This window comes from Ruditapes philippinarum, unplaced genomic scaffold, assembly GCF_026571515.1.
Source record: "Ruditapes philippinarum isolate M1 unplaced genomic scaffold, ASM2657151v2 ctg1503_1_1_1_1, whole genome shotgun sequence".
NCBI classification, from domain to species: Eukaryota; Metazoa; Mollusca; class Bivalvia; order Venerida; family Veneridae; genus Ruditapes; species Ruditapes philippinarum.
In genome coordinates, this window is record NW_026858709.1 from 37,609 (window position 1) to 58,840 (window position 21,232).

Genomic DNA, 21,232 nt, shown 5'->3' on the forward strand with positions numbered 1-21,232 from the left:
AGATATTTACTCCTTGAAAGAAGGCAATATTTACTTCCTTAAAGCAGTGATATCATTAAAATTATTTCATTTAATTAAGGACAAAGTGGCATTCAGTGCATTAGAAAAATCAATCAGTGAACACTTCTGTATGTTTAATAAATAGTTAATAATTTTATGTCCTTCTGTATGTTTAATAAATAGTTAATAATTTTATGTCCTTCTGTATGTTCAATAAATAGTTAATAATTTTATGTCTTATTATTATGGGTTTTTTTGTTGTTATTTCAGGATGAAATAAATCAGATGACTCTGGAGGAAAGCAAAGATCCTTCTGCATGTGTAGGAAAAAAATCCAACAGTCAAGATAGTCTTCATATTATATATTTTCAAATAAACAAAGTGACAGATGATGCAGGTCCAAATTTGACCCTGGGGGCATGATTGATATTACTTTTGTACAGGACCACGAATTCAGTGCTACAAGCCAAATACTTAAACTCCAGACACTACTGTTTCTGAGAACATTTTTTTTTTAAAGATTTCAGTTTTTCAAGCTTCTCAGCTCCAGTGACCTACTTATCACATGCTGCATCATACTGAAACTCTTTTATATACCTTTTGTAAATGGTTATCTGAGAGTTATTCCTGTGAAATTCAGTCATAATCCAATAGGTAAAGGAGATGTTGATTAAAGAAGTTGTGAATAACGACAGACAACAGATACCAAACTATGGAAGACAAACAACATGTGATCACAAAAGCTCACCTCTGAACACTTTGTGCAAAGGTGAGCTGAAAAAGGTAATACTCAAGCCTCTATGTGACACTGACAATCAATTAAATGGCAACTTTGGTATTAACTTGTAACTTATTTCTAAATTGCAGATAATAACCTCTTGGTTTATTCTTCACCTGTATTTGATAAAGGTAATACTCTGATATTATGGACAACAATATTACAGTCCATGAACAGAATTTAACCTAGCCAGTAATGTTTTGGAATGCATGTTCATTTTTCTTCACAATTTTTCAGATATCAATGGAACAAACAACCAGAGATATACGGAACGATCAGCACAGTGTTACAATCTGAATTTACCTGACACACAACAGCAGACACTAGGCAATCTTTATAACTCATTGAGAGTACTTTTTGCTCTAATGAGTGAAAGACTTATGGCATGACCATAAATTATTTGAACACATGAGGTTGAACAATTAATGTACATCTTAAAGGGTAAAAAGCTACATATTATATAATATTATGAAAATTTATGAACCAAAAAATTATGTTGTTACAATTATCACAAGAGTAGTTGCAGCATAAAATGTTATTAAAGACACATGAATTTTTGTAAGTAAACTGAATAAAATGTTCAAGAAACAACTATTATGCTGACATTTTAAGCAGGGTTTTAACTGTTTAGCATTGAAATAATGTTTTAAATCCGCCATTAGCTTTACAAATAAGAAAGATACAAATATATTTCTTTCATTCAAGTATTTTGGAACTATTCTTTTTCAAAATTTTTGCACACCAAAGTTGTAAACAACAGGCAACTGATATATAGCTTTATACTCTTTAAAAATATAATATAATACTGATAAGAACACTGTGAAACAATTCAACTTTATCCTGGACATGCGTATTTCTCCATCAATTATTTTGAAGACATACCACATCAGCTTTAATTCTTAACCCTTCGTTTCGTTTGAGATCTTGTATTCCTTGCGAAGTTCTCGTTGGACGTACTCTTGTAAACCTCGTCAGATGTTTTCTTCCCTTTAGATTTCTTATCAACTGTATGTCCATTTCCAACTGAGAGGGCCGATTTCCTGAACACATAAGGCTTGCTGGAATAGTTGTCCATAATCTCATATATGATATAGCAGTTGATTACAAAGAACACGAGCCCGGCCAACCAGATGTAGAGAAATGTGTTGTAGCCCTGGAATTCCAGATAGTAAGCTGGTAGCAGCCAAATACCCTGAAATATGAAAAACACCCTTCATTGCAGGATTTTTTTTAAATTATAGCCTGCTTTTTAAATCCAAAACAGAATTCCCCGCAAAATGATTAAAATTGGTAAACAATTTCATATTTAAAAAATGCTTTGTAACAATATATTTTAAACTTTAAATATATTTGTTTCATTGGGAATTAAGGCTCTTGCACCTTTAAAAACAGCCTTAAAATATGTGATCTAGAAGCAATTTAAACATTTAATAACAAGAACTTGGGTTAAATAAACACAAAAATGATCAAGGTCGTTGACTTTAAACCATTTGCCCCTCTCTGCTGTGTTTTTCCGAGACAACCAGGGACTTTGGATTTCCTTCATATGAGGAATCCTATCCCAGCTTAGCTTATTGAAATGTCCAGTGTTCAAACTCAGGTGCCTGTTTGTGCCTGAAATAATGCACAGAAAGGCACCCCGAGGTCTTCCTCCGCCAATAAAAGTGGAAAATTGCCATATGACCTATATTCTGAATGTATTTGGTTCTTACATGCAAAACAAACAAATTCTATTTAGCTTTTAAACAGAGTTGTCACAGGATTTTGCAACAGCCCTTGTAACTAAAGGAGATATCAGTTAGGGAAAAATGATGCCATGCTTATTCCATTTGCAAGGACCATTGCCTTTGAATTGCTTGAGCAAGTGTGTAACTTATAAAGTCATGGATACTAGTAGAATTTTAGATAATAAATGTCAAAAAAGGTTAACCATACCAATTTTCAAAGATCATAAATGGAAGATAACTGATGGATGCCTCAGTTATGTAACTTGCCAGAATCATTGCCATGTATTTGTCAATATGCATGGTATGAAGACATTGGTACAAGTAGAACTGACCTTACAAAAGTATATTTAACTTGTCCAGGTACATTATATAAAAGAACATAAGACATTTACCTGTCCAGTAAACCAGAGAATAACAAGAACAGCAGCTTTCCTCAATGATATCTTTGTCAGGTATGGGAACAACAAGGGCAGTAAGCAGAGATACCACAAAAAATACTGAAATATATATACAACATGAAACAGTGAAACAAAGTCACAACATAAAACTCTTAAAGCTATAGTAAGTGTTTTATTATACTTAGGTAAAGGACATTTACACATATAAAATCAAGAGTGAGTCACTTTCAAGGTCATTAAAACATAAAACTTCATTCAATTAAAATAAAAACAAGTCATGTATGTCAACAGAAATGGATTCTAGCTTATGTTAAGGAGAACAAATCTCAATAATCAATAAAACATACACTGTTTAAGATTACTTGGAATTAAACATAATGCATTCAATCATAACCAGACAGAGCTTTTAATCAGAACAATATTTTAAAGGAAAGGCATCATCTGACAATTGTACATTAATTCCTATTTATAAAGATGTAGGAAATAATATCTATATCCACAAAATATACCTTATGTGCAACAGAAACAGTAAGATAATTTGTCAATTTAAAAGCTAAAAATTTGTTTTTTAAAAGTAGAAACTGATTGATAGGACAATATAACTCTTAATTAACAAACTGATTAGCATTTGGCACAAGAATGGCACCAGGCTAGCCTGAACATCCATACAGTCTGATCTTGCACTAGACTGTCAACAGACAATTTTCACCTTAATAATGAAAAGCTCCTAGAAGGGAAACTGGACAAGCCTATTTAAGAAATTCAGAATGTTAATGGTTAACCTCGTAATTAGTACAAAATCTTACCTGTGATGTACAGACTTTATTAAAAGTAACAAACGCAAAGGTATTTAGGAAGAAAACAAGCTCAGGAGTTGCGTAGAATTTGACAGAAAACACCAACAATAAAAGTACCTGTAATATAAAGTTTGTTTGGTTAGCTTTTAAGTCACAACTTAAACTTTTCAGTTTTAATGCTAGAGGGAGACCTTAGGTGCCCATTCACACATTATTTCAGGCAGTGGCTGGCACTTAAGTAGAACAACTTGCCTTCTCTAGCACAGTTTTTTGACATGAAAGAAGTAAAGGACTTAGATTAGAACCCATATGAAATAAAGCAATCAATTAATATATAAAAATTCAACATTGATAGCAGACTCTATATTTTAATTCCTGTGACATTATCAATAACCATTAACATTTGTTGAATAACTTCAACAACATGATGTAAAAATATCTACATTAATAATTAAATGTACATGTATAGGCATGTTTCACTGTTCATATCTCAATAAATAGAGGGTATTTGTTTGTTTTGTATGTAAGATTGAAATATAATTTCACTGAGTGAACACCAGATGCAATATTTTTACGAGTGGCGAGTACACGAATGAAATATATTTCAATCTTATATGTAAAACAAATAAATTTTCTTTTTATTTCATGCTTTTTAAGTGATTTTAAGTAATTTTTACTGATTTTGCCGCGTAACGTGGCGTATTCTCCATTGTGACGTCATCACATCATGACGTAACATCATTAATTTTAAAATATAGTCCTGTTAAATTTCTCTTACTTTGTTACATATTTAGCATGATGTATGGTGACATCAACTTCCTTTCTTAAAGAAGCAAAATTTACGTATGACGGCATTTATTTCTGCCTGTTATTCCATTTAGTTATGCTTTTCTTTTCATCCGCATTCAGATATAGTCCGGCTACAGTGAAAATTATATTTTATAAATTTCACTAGTGGTTTATCAGAATATAATCATCTGATATATTACAATAAAACACTGGAAAGCATTAAACAAATGAACCTTAACTTAGATAACTTTTTGCTTTTCGAAGTTCTGATTGACTATCAAGGTCACAATTAAAAATTCGCTTAAAATTATATTTTGCATCAACTTACTTGAGGTATGAATGAGACTAGACTTATGACAACAGATTTATCTGCCCCGGATTGTTGATATAACATGTAAAAATACACAGAAAAGTTGTGTCGTATATCCTTCCTGGTCACATGGTACAGGTAGGTATGGTGTAAAAACTCCCAGCCATACCTGAAAAATAACAATTTCTGTCACAGCACAGCATTTTTTTCAAATTTTCAAAAAATGGTGAAATAATAAAATAAGAGCTGTCAGTTGGGCAGTGTGCTTGACTATTCTCTGTGCTTGATAGTAAAACAAGACCCTGGATAATGTAGAACATTTTAAGTTCAATAAGGGCCATAATTCTATCAAAATCCATTTTAGAGTTATGGGCCTTGAATGGTGACCTCCTATTATATGCTCAATGAAATTTCAACTATTCCCTACAGCAGTTTTTGCATGCAAAAACATAACCAAAGTTTGATGCCGACATTCCGTGAGTACAACAGCTCTCTCTATCCTTTGAATAGTGGAGCTAAAACATGTGATTTAATATTTCCTTTATATCTGTCCATCTGACTGTTTCTCAAAGTTTTGCTGTTATATTATATAGCAAACACATATATAGTTAGTTTATAGATCAGCAAAATTTCTATCTCTTTTTCTTAGAGCTGTTGTGCCAAATAGTGAAAGGACAAGATGGTATCCATCTCTTCCTGGGATGAAACTTGTAGCCTTTGACTTATAACCTGTGATGAGGAAATAGTATAAAGCACCACTTTCAAAATACTATGAACACACTCAAAATTCTCATCTTATTTTTAAAAACAAGCTAATGGTGAACTATTATTCATAAGGAAGATATTTTTAGCTATGGGCATGTTTGGCAATAAATGTTCATTTCACCATGTAAGTCATGTAAAAAGGATTCATGTTTCTTTTATCAAACAAGGAAGAAATATTATCAAATTGTATTCAATTTTTTTGCTTTTTCTTTTTTTTGTAAGAAATTTTCAAAAAATAAAAACACAACAATCCTTTCAAATATTATACTCCAAGAATCCACCTGTATGGTTTAATGCAAACTGATTATTGTCAATATCATTTGACCGACAATATGAGAAAACAAACCTTAACATCACTCATTTCTTTTTTAATTGCCATATTGGATTCTTAAAAGAAATCCAATTCTATAGCTCTTGAAATAAAAATAAAACATTGAAATTTTCTTACTATTTATCTTTCACATTTCTAGGGTAATTCACTTTTTTTTATTTTTAATGTCAATGATAATGTTATCATCTTGTCATGTCATTTTTTACATGATATTAGGGATCGTTTTCTCATGCCTGCGTTCATTTATTTTAAGTGCTTATTGTTATAACTTACATGTAATAAAAGACACCTGTCAACATGGCTAAGGTGATCCCAGCTGCCATCACAAACCCTACCCTTTGTTGAGTTGGCTTGATCATACTATAGGAAGTTTTCCATAGAGAATGTTTCCCTTTTTCCACCATGCTGTCATTCAGAAACAGGTAGATAGGTATAGCATAAGTTACTGGATAAATTTTAAAATGAACTGCCAAAGAATAAACAATGGCTGATGATAAAACTTTACGCTCAAGCAGTAATTTTAGACATAAAAGCACTAGACACGTCATAATCGACTCTGCATTTCCCCGACTGGACACTGTCATTGAAAGTGGATTAAATAACCAAAATGCAGCACATAATTTTGCGGTCTTTGGCGTGATATTTTTGGATGAGATTACGATGCTATATATGAGATGTCCGGTGTAAACGTCCAGTATGATAAACAACAGCTTCCCAAACACAGATGAATACCAGATGTTTGGCTGTAACATCCAGGCGAGAAGTGGAGTGTATCTATAGGTAGCCCGCAGGTAAGGTGACTTGCCCTGTAATTATTTTAAAATCATATTATTATATCATTGTTATAATATAAATTTATCTGGTATAGCATTGCTTAAAAGCAATGTTTAATAATAACAATTATTGCTCAAATATTATTAATGTATTTTGTATTAATACTGAATGTTTTCCTATCTTATTTTAGATATTCTTTTTGTGTAAGTACTTGAAATATATTTATTTCAACTCTTGTTATCATATTTTACATTTAAGTGTCAAACTAAAACTATACCTTAGATTTAATCCACAAATTAAAATGCATATCTTATATAATCTGCTTGGAGTTTAATATAAAGGGATGTTTATAGTTGAAGGTGACAATACTTTTTGTGTGATCAAGGGATTTTATTTCCTTTTCTTTTCAAATGTGTCAATATCTTCCTTCAATTTTTTATTTTTTTTACATGAATTTTCAAAGTGGCTTGAGTAAACTTTCAAATGGAGACAGTCACATTAATTAAAAGATAATGTATCTTCTCTTAAAAACGCCACTTCAATAATAAATATCCTCCTTCCCCTTTTGACAAAGAAAAAGAAAACTTGAGTTACCAAGATAATAGCAGCTTACATATTTAATCAAAATGCCTGCTTGTTGAAAATATAGTGCCCTTGGTGCATTTATCAGAGAATTTATGGTAATACCTGAGTAATGTAAGAAGCAGCATCATTGAATACAAAGTAATCTATGTCAGTAAACTTCACTGTCATGGTTCTATCCTGCCATTCTCCATAAATGATAAGGCATAGTCTAATGAAGAGGCCCACCAACACAAGTACAACCATATTCATCTTGAGAAGGATCTTCTTGACGTCATTAAAGCTCTTCAAGTTTACTGGAAAAGAAAGAAAACAAAATAAATATACACAGTAAATTTACTTCCATTATAAAATGTCACATTAAACTTTGATAATACCCTTACAAACATTCTTATCAAAGTGTTTGTAGATGTCACTAATTACATAAGAGAAAAATAAATTGTCAATGCTGCATACTTTCAGAATGGACTGTCCTGGAAATCAGTTGACTGTCACTGAGCTGATGATTAATGGTAAAAACAAAAATATAAAATAATCTCCTTTGCTGCGGGAAATAAAACATTTTTACACAATCCTAATGTCAATTAAATGATTTTTTTTTTCAGAACACTGATTAATGGAGAGATTATTCCAAGACAGTGCAGCAATATACAGGAATGGCAACACTAATCCATTAATTGGTAATTTGGTATATATATCTATCTGCACCATTCCAACTAACAATTATAACATAATTTTTATCAATAGGGAATGATCTGAGATAAGCATCGTATACGTCACTGATAAGAGACCTGTTTATAATAATAGCCACATATCGATAACTTTCGGACAAGGAAACTGGTTAATCTACATGTAGATTATACAACATGTAATGGTTACGAAAACCTTTATTCACATTTCTCTCAATGGAAAAGATGTTCCTGGAGTTAAACTTGCGTTTTAGCATGATTGAGATGGTTTAAAACCATCAGGAAAATAAAGATGATATGGTGAAAAAGAAATAAGTTTCGGAGCAATACTTTCCCTGCATGTCAATATTTGAGAAAAATGCCGGGGCTTGGCAATTTGTTTTTGTTTCACTGTTTTATCAAAATTAGAAATGGTGATATGATATGGTATGCGGACTAAAAATGAAAAAGTATCTTTCTGTCCCAGATATACCGTACAAAATTTTGTTTCTATGTAAAATATGCAGATTGGAGAAGTCATGAATCTATCCACCAAGTGCTACGAGTATTAGATTAATGATTAATATCTTAATTCTTTAATTATTTTAGAATAAGCAAAACTCTGCATTTTTCCTATTTTACCTAATAAAAAATGCCGATTCTAGTATTTATTTTATCAGAAATAATGAATACGTACATGCATGCTTGCATGTATATTTAAACTGAATTGACAATTGAGGTCCGTGATTTAACATACACTGTTTACGTATAGACAATAAAATACATTTGTTTTTTATTTTATGTCTCACACAAAATATTTGTTGTTAAAATCATCGCCAATTACTGGTGCATTTTTTAAACTTCGCCTCATCAATCAAAAGAGTCAAACTTTTTTTCTGCCTGAATGAAAAATTGTTTATGACAAAAACCGTTTTATTGACAAATATCGCCAGAGCAGATTGTAACATATGTTTAAATTTAACTTTAAAAAAGTACAGTGTGTAGTTGTCCCTATTCTTTTCACACTAAATTCCATTTCCAACTTGTTTGCATTCTACAATTTCTTAAAATATTGCATGTAAACAAAGTAAATATACGCTGATTAACATCATGTATAATGTGTACTCCCTAATCCCTTGTCCGAAAGCCAGTACAGGTGATGTAGTGGTGATTAGGTAAAATCTATTTTTAGAACAGTGTTACCTTCAGATCGAAGGCTATTAAAAGATTGTTTATCCCCTGTGGCTTGCTGAGCCAAGGTGTCAAAAAAAATTTGAATTACCAACTGGCCAGCATAAATTTAATCCCCCTTCAGGCAGTCATTGAAAATTACTGCTAGTGTAGATATGAGGTATGGTAATCAAGTATCAGTCATCGAATTGAGCACTGGCCCGGTGGCCCTTGGCCAGTGAAAATTAGTTTGGGCCAGTGTAAATTTTAAGAAAATTTGGTTAAATATATAGTAGAATAAATTCAAAACTTGAATTCGGGCCAGTAAATTCAAAAACTTAAATTCAATGACTGCAGTCTACTGGCATGTGAGCAGTTCCCGTACAAAAATCATAGTTACTTAAACATTATTTTTTATTACCCTCACTCACCAAAATTTGAATGTTACACATCAATATTTGGCTCGTCACACAAATCATGGAAATTCCATTATGTTCTAAACATAGAATAACCCTTACTTATGAGGCCTCATATGGGGTACCGAACTTTATCCATTATTTTGTATGAAGAAAAGTAGTTCCCATTCATAAAATCTAACCCATTTTAATTATACAATTTTATTATATTGGACCTACATTCTATTTTTCATTTACAATTGTAGAACAGACCATTATCTAAGAGATAAATAGGTGTAATTCAGGAAATAGAGCGTAGACTAAACACGGGTATCTATTAGTATTACCCGGTACCGTTACCCCAACGCATTCACATGCAATAGCATGCTTGTATGCATGATATTTTACTCATCAAAGCCATAATATTGTTTTATATAGTAATATTGGTCAAAATTCTGATAATTAAACAAGTTTTCATCACATTGCCTACTTAGTTTGTAAACAGGTGGTATTAGTGGAAAACCCTTTAACAAGCCTCACCTGTAAATATTTTTGCGCATGCGCGCAAGGACGGAATCCCCCAGAGAAAACAAGGTCACGTTTTGACGACGCACAGGTGAAAGTGATTTAAAATGAGACTTTTTATACGTACTGCCGAACTGACACTTAGATTTTGTCTCGTTTATGTATCTGCTTGATTTGAAATGAATTTTTGAAGAATGCAAGTAAAAATCAAGCATTTAAATGAAAAATACTGGTACTACTTCTGTACGGGAACTGCTAGCATGCCAGTACTGTACTGTCCAGGAATCAGATTCAGAGACTGTTTCAGTTATTGAATATTTCTTTGAATAAAGGTAAACTGCCATTTGTCTTGTCAGTTTATGTTGTCAAAACATTTGCAAGTTGTAAATACTAATAATCTAGGCTGTATGACACTATGAATATTTTAGGAACTACATTGTGAGCTTTGTTTTTATTTGAATTTGGCCTAGTACAGTAGCTAGTTCTACTTTCACTTTGGACCCACATGTTTTTGTTCAATTTCCTGAATTGAATTAAAAGCATATATTTATCAGTGTCTATCAAATATTAAAATATATTTCAAATGAAAAATACTAGATTTACAGGTTACATGGTTTTGGAGAAGTAGGATGGTTGTAAAGTGGGTAAGGAGAGGGGGGGGGACCAATCGACGCGCCGAACACCTGTGGTCAGGACGGACGCTAATATTAGAATACTGCAGTATGTGCAAGAAATCTGCCAATATGACGCACTTCATTCAGTAAAGTGAATCATTTGCTGACAGCACAATATATAATATATCTAAAAGTCAAGTATCAACACATAAAACCCCGCTACCTAATAATTTCCGCCAGGTCCTCGCCGCCATCTTGCCATTTTGATTCTTGATCACCTGTTTCACCGGGAAGGACAATAAAGGTCCGTCAGGGTCTTTCAAATTTCTATTTGAAAGACCCTTGGTCCGTGTGTTCATGTACTTTATTATTATTTTTTAATCAGAAAAAATCATAGGAGACATGATACGTTACATATTGATAACCAAAACACTTTTTTGAAATAGATCCATGACAGGTTGTCAATATATTCCCGGGATCTCTGAATGTTTAAATACAATTCCTAGTTTTCTGAAAGCGATATGCATATATATACTGCACATGTATCCTGAAACAACATTTTTTTAGTCACACAGTAAATTGGAACACATTTTAAATTCTGCTGCGCTTTTAAAGAATAAGTTGCATGAAGCAGAGACATAGATTGTTATCTATGTCTCTGCACGTAGTCACACATTGTATTGCAAAAATGTCATACTTGAATAATTGCCAGATGTTATTGGTGTATTTCAAATAACTATTTATAAAAAAATACACCTATAAGATGACTGACGTACCACTAAATATTCAACAGACTTTACATAGAGGTCCTTACTAATAAAATTTTAATTTGTTATTAAGTGTTTTTTTTTTTTTCAAGTGCTGATTAATGCCATACTTGATTAATTGCCAGATGTTATCAGAAAAAAAGAAACTGTTTGTTTTAAGTGTAACAATGTAAATTGTCCTTTTTCTTTAACTATATCAAAATAGTCACTTGTTTAAAATAGTGATAAAAGATTTGTTAAGCAAGTTATTTTTTTTATAAAGTATTGGCTACAGAGTTTTATCATTTACCTCTGTCTTATTGGTGTATTTGAAATAACTATTTCTGATCAGGGTCTTTCTATTTGAAAGACCCTGTTCTGATGTACCACTCAATATTCACCAGACTTTACATAGAGCTCCTTACTTATAAAATTTCAATTTGTTATTAAGTGTTTTTTTTTCTCAAGTGATGAATGTAGAAAAGATATTTGATAAATCTAGACAAGTTTTCATTTTTAATTTTTTTTTTCAAGTGAAAACTGTAGTTAGACCTTTGGTAAGTGATACCAGTTGGCAGATCTAGACAAGTTTTGAATTTTAATTTGTTATTAAGTTTTTTTTCAAGTGATGTCTGTAGAATAAACCTTTGACAAGTGATAAGCCTACCAGTTGGCAGATCTAGACAAGTTTCCTTATTTGGCAATATTATAAATGGGACAGGTAAAATGGCTGAAATGGTTGGATGCAGTAATCATTTTGCATCCAAATGAGCGTACTAAGAAGTGTCACCTTCAGCTGCCCTTTTTGTACGCATGAATAGTAGCCACGCCAATGCATATTGTACTGTACATATTTTATAACATATTAGTGTAAGTTTTTTTAAATCTTGAAAAAACTATTGAACACCGTCGAATAGACTGTTGTGAAATTTTCTACGGTTTTTAGTAGCCCTGACATATCTGCAATACATTTTTCGGTGGTGTTTACCCTGCTCGGTTTGAATCTAGGTTAAAATATTCCTTAATGGAATGAGCTGAGTGGGTCGTATAGATTTTATTTATTTTGTAAGCAAAACCAAGACTTGTTGAAATTGTACCAACCTTAAAATGATCAAATGTTGATAGATCTATGCATTTATAGCTACAATGAATTTAAAGAATCATTTACCTTGGCTAAAAACAACTTAATATTTGTTGTTCTGAAAGACCCTGTTCCGGGATAGGCCTACATTATATAGTAGTGTTCAATTCCCGTGATCTGTTTGATCCTGGCCGGGCCGGGATCTCTTAATGGATAAATTTATACAATGTATGTAACATACACACTCTTTATGATAAATATGATCAAAGCTTTTCTGTTTTCAATATGAAGCGCCCATAAAAATCATCTAAGCCTGCAATTTATTCAATGAGAACCTCATTCACGTGCATCACAACATACGTGCAGATTTTCCTGTTTCGTAAATAATTAGACATTACCCAATATTTCATCGATGTTCATGTGCTTTTGAAATTTACAAAATTTGAAAGATGTGTAGTGTACAAGATGGTGATGTCCCCATGAAACGACCAGAAAAAGACGCATGGTAATACTCATATTAGTCTAAATGTAGATCTTATCTTAATTTTACTGTATTGAGGCAAACAGGACGTTTCGGCCCCAAACCAAATCGGCCCCTGTCGAAAAATCGGCCCCTGGACGTTTCGGCCCTTTTCCGCGAGACGTTTCGGCCCCACTTTAGTATATTGCTTGATATGTTAAAAAACGGTTTGCTATCATCTCATGATAATATTTTTAATTATTATTGTTATTAGATAATGATAGATGCTAGATGTAATAAAACTGATTGAAAAACTGAAACCAAATTATATTAAAATGCTATGTACCTGCTATAGATAAGTTATAACATTCGAAAATAAAGTGTTTGTGCGTTTAATTGTTAGAATAATTGCATTATATATAAAATTAAATTAGAGAAATTATTTGCTGGATATTAACTGTGATTTAATACTTACAATCGGATTTTAAGTGTAAATATTATGAAATGTCCGATAGGTATGCGATACAGGTAGGTCAGTTTTGAATATATTAATTTAGAAAGGATTTCCCAAAAATGGATATATTGCACCGATAGTTCATTTGTTATTGTTTTCGTTTCCATCAAACTCGTCACTGTTAAATAGTTGTTGATAATAATTTAATGTCTGTCTCGTGTATTGTTTTGTGTCTTGCTTCTTAATCTTTCAAATAAAATATTATCTATATATGTTGTAAATAATTGTTTGTTTGTGTATTATATTTTTTCAAATAAAGTTAATGTTCTGTTCTGTTTGTATTGATTACTTTTGGAACCCTACTACTATTATAATCTAGTTTTTATACAAAATGAATAAATATATATATATTAATTGGTTCATTTATTTATTGAAATGCTATTAATATATCGGTTTAAAATACAGTACTTATTCTGGGGCCGATTTGGTAAAGGGCCGAAACGTCCGGGGCCGAAACGTCTTGGGTAGTTTGGGGCCGATATGTCTTGGGGCCGAAACGTCTCGAAATCGTATTGAGCATGTTTTATAATGTAGTAGTTATCGGATAACTTTATTTCGGATATTATAATAGGGCTAGTTTAAGTTATTGGTGATAATTTGATTGACTTTTATTGTATATTTTGATTTTATATTTTGAAATACTACCACATTTTTAGTGTATAGAGCTGTTCACTAAAAGAGGAAAATTGTAATACAGTTGAGCGGTAGTCAGACTATTCTCTCCCTTTCAAGTTCCTGCCCTGACGTTTCCTCCCTGACAGTTCTCTCCCTATTTTGGTGGAGAACTGTCTGCATATTTTTAAAAAAATGTTGTATTGAAGTATTTAGATGTTAGGCAAATGTTTATTATTAATTGACATAAATTAGAAACAAATAATATTTTATTGAAGTATTGAGATGTTTAATAAATGGATAAATTATTATTGTTATAAATTAGAGAAAAAATATTTTATCAAAGTATTTAGATAAATGGGTAAGTTTATTATTAATTGATATAAATTAGAAAAGAAAATATTTTAGCATAAACTATTCAATTAGATCTAATGTATACTTTTTAGCTCACCTGACCACGAAGTGGTCAAGGTGAGGTATAGTGATGGGGCTATGTCCGGCGTTCGTCGTCGTGCGTCGTGCGTCTTCAACAATTGGGTTGTTAACAGTCTAGCAGTCACAGTTTTGATTGGATCATCATCAAACTTTGTCAGAATGTTTGTTTCAATAAAATACAGTCAAGTTTGAAGATGGGTTATCTCGGGTCAAAAACTAGGTCACAGGAGCTTAAAATAGAAAAAGCTTGTTAACACTCTAGAGGCTGCAGTTTTCATCCAAATATTCTGGAAATTTGTCAGGAAAGTTGTTACAATAATATCTAGGTCAAGTTTGAAGATGGGTCATCTCCGATCAAAAACTAGGTCACAGGAGCTTAAAAATAGAAAAAGCTTGTTAACACTCTAACAATTGGGTTGTTAACAGTCTAGCAGTCACAGTTTTGATTGGATCATCATCAAACCTTGTCAGAATGTTTGTCTCAATGAAATACAGATCGAGTTCAAAGATGGGTTATCTCGGGTCAAAAACTAGGTCACAAGAGCTAAAAATAGAAAAAGCTTGTTAACACTAGAGGCTGCAGTTTTCATCCAAATATTATGGAAATTTGTCAGGAAGGTTGTTTTAATGATATCTAGGTCAAGTTTTAAGACGGGTCATCTCAGATCAAAAACTAGGTCACAGGAGCTAAAAATAGAAAAAGCTTGTTAACACTCTAACAATTGGGTTGTTAACAGTCTAGCAGTCACAATTTTGATTGGATTATCATCAAACTTTGTCTCAATGAAATACAGATCGAGTTCGAAGATGGGTTATCTCGGTAATTTGTCAGGAAGGTTGTTTTGATGATTTCTAGGTCAAGTTTGAAGATGGGTCATCTGCGGTCAAAAACTAGGTCACAGGAGCTAAAAATTAAAAAAGCTTCTTAACACTCTAGGGTCTGCAGTTTTCATCCAAATATTCTGGAAATTTGTCAGGAAGGTTGTTTCGATGATATCTAGGTCAAGTTCAAAGATGGGTCATCTCCGGTCAAAAACTTGGTCACAGGAGCTAAAAATAGAAAAAGCTTATTAACACTCTAGTGGCTGCAGTTTTCATCCAGATATTCTGGAAATTTGTCAGGAAGGTTGTTTTGATGATTTCTAGGTCAAGTTTGAAGATGGGTCATCTCCAGTCAAAAACTAGGTAACAGGAGCTAAAAATAGAAAAAGCTTGATAACACTCTAGAGGCTGCAGTTTTCATCCAAATATTCTGGAAATTTGTCAGGAAGATTGTTTTGATGATATCTAGGTCATGTTTGAAGATGGGTCATGTCCGGTCAAAAACTAGGTCACAGGAGCTAAAAATAGAAAAATCTTTTTAACACTGTAGTGGCTGCAGTTTTGATCCAAATTTCCTGGAAATCGGCCAGGAAGGTTGTTTTGATGATTTCTAGGTCAAGTTTGAATATGGGTTGTGTTTGGTCAAAAATTAGGTCACATTGCCCAAATATGGAAAAATCTTTATAACACACTAGAGGTCACATGTTTGACTCAGTTGTCATCAAACTTGGCCATGATGCTTCTTTAAGACATTGCTTGGATGCGGTTGTGTCAGGTGAGTGATCCAGGGCCATCATGGCCCTCTTGTTTATGTGTTTAGTCATTGAAAATAATTTACAAATCAATTACTTGATTATGATAATCATTAGATATTAAATCTATTGTGTTGTATTTATTTTATGTATTCTTTTTTAATAAATAAGAATAAAATTTATAAGAAAAAATGATTAATGCATTTTAATATCTAAATTTCATACTTTTGTATAATGAAGAAAGGTGTTCAATACACATATGCATTAAGTTTGCTGTCATAGATAATTGAGGTGTTTATTTATTCATTACTCAAGAATCAAGGTGTTGATTAGATTAAAATAACAGTGAAAAAGTGTTGACAAATAAGTATTCTTATTATTTGCTCTAATATAATGTTTAGTGTGAATGTCTACATTTTCTTTATTCAATTTTGTATAAAAGTAAATGTGAAATGGGATTAATGCATATGATTGCATACAAGTTGTTGCTTATTTATTTTCTAGAACATACTTTAACAAATAAATAAGTGTCACTAGACCTTAACATAATTACAGACCTGTGCATATCAATCATTGTCCAGTTATCTTAATCTCTCACAATGAAGGTGTTGATAGGATTAAAATTCCTAAAAAAGGTGTTAAATTTACAAACACTATTCAGATAAACATAAAATGCACTTAATATCAAACAAATTCTTTTAATAATCTTCATTAAGAAATGTTATTAGATTAAGTCAAAACTAAAATGATAACTTATAAAAATAAAAATGGGAGAGAACTGTCTGCATATTTCAAATTTGGGAGAGAACCATCAGGGGAGGAAACGGTTTGGGAGAGAACCGTCAGGGGAAGGAACTGGTTAGGGAGAGAATAGTCTGTCATTCCAGTTGAGCACCTACTGTAATTGTATGAGAAAAAAAGCACGAAGTTCTGACCACGACTCAACATGAGAACGTGTGAATGCCATTGACCAGCTCTACATAGACTGACTGAGCTGCCTGGCTGCTTTTACATCTCTAGTGAACATTTCTTAGGGATTTTTTGGCTTATTTCATAGCTGTTATTGAGTCATATTCCCAATTGAAAATAGTATATTATTTTCCCAATCCACAGGAAAAAATTCCCAATTGAAAGTTACAAAATAAAAATATTGAATAGAAATTCTAAAATCTTTTCAAATAAGGGCTTCTTTACTGTAATAGTGCTTAAATCTTTGAAGATGCCATCATATCTATACAGTAATTGTTTGCATCCATTTAATCACTGCAAAATGTCAGTCATGCATTTTTTTCCCAATTTTTAACAAAACACAGCTGAAATTCCCAATTCCATGGGTATGGGTCGTGTTCCAAAAATCCTGGAAAAAATCCCTGTTTATATACTGGCATGCGAGCAGATCCAATATAGAAGCAGTACCCGTATTTTTGTTTAAATGCTTGATTTTTACTTGCATTCATCAAAAATTGATATTAAATGAAGTAGATACATAAACAAGACAAAATCTAAGTGTCAGTTTGGCAGTACATAAAAAGTTTTCATTTTAAGTCACTTTCACCTGTCTGTTGTCAAAACATGACCTTGTTATCTTTGGGGATTCTGTCCTTGAGTGCATGAGCAAAAATACTTACATGTGAGGCCTGGTAAAGAGTTTTCAACTAATACCCCCTTTAATGGCTTTATACAGATACGGTAAGTAGGCAATTCGATGAAAACATGTTTACTTATCAAAATTTTGACCTATATTACTATATTAAATAATTTTATGGCTTTAATAAGTTAATTATCATGCACACAAGCAAGCCATTACATGTGATTGCGTTAGGGTTATACCAGCGTTTAGTCTACTCTATATTAACTGAATTACATTTTCCTACCTCTGGGAAAATGGTCTCTTCAACAATTATAAATGAAAAATAGGTCTGATATAATAACATTGTATAATTATAATGGGTTATATTTTATATACAGGAACTACTTCTCTTCATACAAAATAATAGTTAATATCGGTACCCCATATGAAGCCTCATAACTATGGGTTATTTTATGTTAAGAACATTATGGAATTTCCATAATTTGTGTGACAAGCTGAACATAGATGTGTAACATTCAATTTTTAGCTCACCTTGCACAAAGTGCAGGTGAGCTTTTAGGATGGCCAACCAAATGGCGTCCGTCGTCAGTCGTCCGTCCACATTTTAAATATTCTAAGGACATCTTCTATGATACCGCAAGGCCAATGTTAATGAAACTTGGCAGGAATACTCTTTGTATGAAGCTCTATCAAGATTGTTCAAAGAATTCCATTTCATGCAGAACTCTGGTTGCCATGGCAACCAAAAGAAAAATCTTTAAATATCTTCTTTTAAAGAACCTTAAGAGCTAGAGCTTAGATATTTGGCATGAAACATCTTCTAATGAGTGTCTACCAAGTTTGTTCAAATAAAAGCCCTAGGGTCAAAATTGGCCCCGCCCCAGGGGGTCATTGATTTTCCCTATATGCATATAGTAAAAACTTAAAAAATCTTCTTTTAAAGAACGCAAAGAGCTAGAGCTAAGATATTTGGCATGAAACATCTTCTAGTGAGTGTCTACCAAGTTTGTTCAAATAAAAGCCCTGGGGTCAAAATTGGCCCCAGCCCGGGGGGTCATTGATTTTCCCTATATGCATATAGTAAAAACTTAAAAAATCTTCTATTAAAGAACTGTAAAAGCTAGAGCTTAGATATTTGGCATTAAACATCTTCTAGTGAATGTCTACCAAGTTTGTTCAAATAAAAGCCCTGGGGTCAAAATTGGCCCCGCCCCAGGGGGTCATTGATTTTCCCTATATGCATATAGTAAAAACTTAAAAAATCTTCTTTTAAACAACCCAAAGAGCTAGAGCTAAGATATTTAGCATGAAACATCTTCTAATGAGTGTCTACCAAGTTTGTTCAAATAAAAGCCCTGAGGTCAAAATTGGCCCTGCCCCAGGGGGTCATAGATTTTCCCTATATGCATATAGTAAAAACTTAAAAAAATCTTCTTTTAAAGAACCCAAAGAGCTAGAGCTAAGATATTTTACATGAAATATCTTCTAGTGAGTGTCTACCAAGTTTGTTCAAATAAAAGCCCTGGGGTCAAAATTGGCCCGCCCCAGGGGGTCATTGATTTAATCCCTTTATGCATATAGTAAAAACTTAAAAAATCTTCTTTTAAAGAACCGTAAGAGCTAGAGCTTAGATATTTGGCATGAAACATCTTCTAGTGAATGTCTACCAAGTTTGTTCAAATAAAAGCCCTGGGGTCAAAATTGGCCCTGTCCCAGGGGGTCATAGATTTTCCCTATATGCATATAGTAAAAACTTTAAAAATCTTCTTTTAAAGAACCCAAAGAGCTAGAGCTAAGATATTTAGCATGAAACATCTTCTAATGAGTGTCTACCAAGTTTGTTCAAATAAAAGCCCTGGGGTCAAAATTGGCCCCGCCCCAGGGGGTCATTGATTTTCCCTATATGCATATAGTAAAAACTTAAAAAATCTTCTTTTAAAGAACTCAAAGAGCTAGGGCTAAGATATTTAGCATGAAACATGTTCTAATGGGTGTCTACCAAGTATGTTCAAATAAAAGCCCTGGGGTCAAAACTGGCCCCGCCCCGGGGGTCATTGATTTTCCTTATATGTGTATAGCAAAAACTTAAAAATCTTCTTTGAAAAAATCCAAATAGCTTGAGTTTAGATATTATACATGAAACATCTTTAAGTAAATATCTACAAAGTTTGTTCAAATAAAAGCCCGGGGGTCAAAACTGGCCCTGCCCCAGGGGTGTCATTGTTTTTAACTATATGTGTATAGTAAAAACTTAAAAAATCTTCTTTTAAAAAACCCAATGAGCTAGAACTTAGATGTTTAGCATGAAACATCTTCTTATGGGTGTCTACCAAGTCTGTTCAAATAAAAGCCCTTGGGTAAAAATTGGCCCGGGGGCGTGGGGGGAGGGCGGGGGGCTATATACAGGTAAGGGACCTCAGGGCCATCATGGCCCTCTTGTTTTGTGAGTGAGCGTAATAAAGAATGATTTTTAAGTAACTACAATTTTTGTATTGGAACTGCTTGCATGCCAGTATCCTCATAATAATTATTTCTGCAAAAAATATTACATTTACCTGTTTACAAGTTATTTTTGAATAAACCTCATTTTACTATTATCCCCCAACAATGAAATCGAAAGAGTGATAGTGAAATAGCATAGTCAATCTTTCCATCCAGAAATTGTATTTCAAAACTCATTTTGGCCAGATTTGAAAGTTAATGTGATTTTTTTAAATTATATGTAAGAATATGATTCACATTAAATGCGAAACCTTCAGACCCTTTTCAAGGCATATTACCTCCCAATTGGCTGACATCATTTGGACTGATATTTTGATCCAAACTTTAGTACTTGACAGATACTATGAATCTTTATTCATTTTTTTTTACATTACATGGAACTTCTTTTTTATTATATCATAATCATTAAGTCCCTCTGTTCCCCTTGAAATAGAAAAAAATCGATTGAATGTTTTTTGCTAAATTTTAATGTGAAGATTATTATTCATTTATTGCTACTTTTTCCCCATATTTGACTTGAATCTGAATTTGGTTTGCTTTACATCTTAATAATGAAATTTTATTTTCAGTTTAGGCAGACTATGTATGAAATGTAAAGAAGTGCAAGCTGTTCTTGTTACACGTGTGAATGATGCATTCTGCAAGTAAGTATATTCTTGATAGTTGTTGCTGTCATATCATTTATCAAGTAAGATAAGTTAATTAGTGATGCATCTGCAAGACCATCTTTAAAGTGCTTGATCTAGAGATTTCATATTAGAGGACACATCTTATTAGAACCATTAGACACAAGTTAGGTCTAGTTTTATGTTTAAGCATTCTTAGTAAGGCCCCCACGGTTACACGTTTAAACGGATTCGTTTCGATTTTTATTCGTAAACGTTTACGATATTTTTTACCGTTTAATCGAAATGAGGTATATTGTTTTACAAAATACTTTAATCATTGCCTGTAATCATGGATTTTATCAATTCTAATTGGTTTATTCCAAAGTAAAAAAAAAACGGAAAATGGGTGTTTACAACCTTCCCCACAGCATTACCGTGCACTAATCGCTCGTGACATAATATATTTTTTTGTAAAGTTAATTTTCC

At 32.5% G+C, this 21,232-nt stretch overlaps 2 protein-coding genes across 2 annotated transcripts in view; one reads left to right on the forward strand and one right to left on the reverse strand.

Moving 5' to 3' along the window:
* Positions 1 to 1,540: 1,540 nt before the first annotated feature.
* LOC132754014 (GPI mannosyltransferase 1-like) lies at positions 1,541 to 7,543 on the reverse strand. Its single transcript, XM_060744602.1, has 6 exons — positions 7,357 to 7,543; positions 6,169 to 6,701; positions 4,818 to 4,968; positions 3,710 to 3,817; positions 2,898 to 3,002; positions 1,541 to 1,970 (listed from the first exon to the last, which is right to left on the reverse strand). The coding sequence occupies exons 1-6, from the start codon at positions 7,501 to 7,503 to the stop codon at positions 1,671 to 1,673; spliced, it is 1,344 nt and encodes a 447-aa protein (XP_060600585.1). The 5' UTR covers positions 7,504 to 7,543; the 3' UTR covers positions 1,541 to 1,670.
* A 5,264-nt stretch (positions 7,544 to 12,807) lies between these two features.
* LOC132754012 (cytoplasmic tRNA 2-thiolation protein 2-B-like) overlaps positions 12,808 to 21,232 on the forward strand; it is a 34,928-nt gene continuing 26,503 nt past the window's right edge. Inside the window, exons 1-2 of the mRNA XM_060744600.1 lie at positions 12,808 to 12,955; positions 20,708 to 20,782. Of these exons, the coding sequence (XP_060600583.1) occupies positions 12,900 to 12,955; positions 20,708 to 20,782 (131 nt within the window). The 5' untranslated portion in view covers positions 12,808 to 12,899. The remainder of the gene's footprint in view (positions 12,956 to 20,707; positions 20,783 to 21,232) is intronic.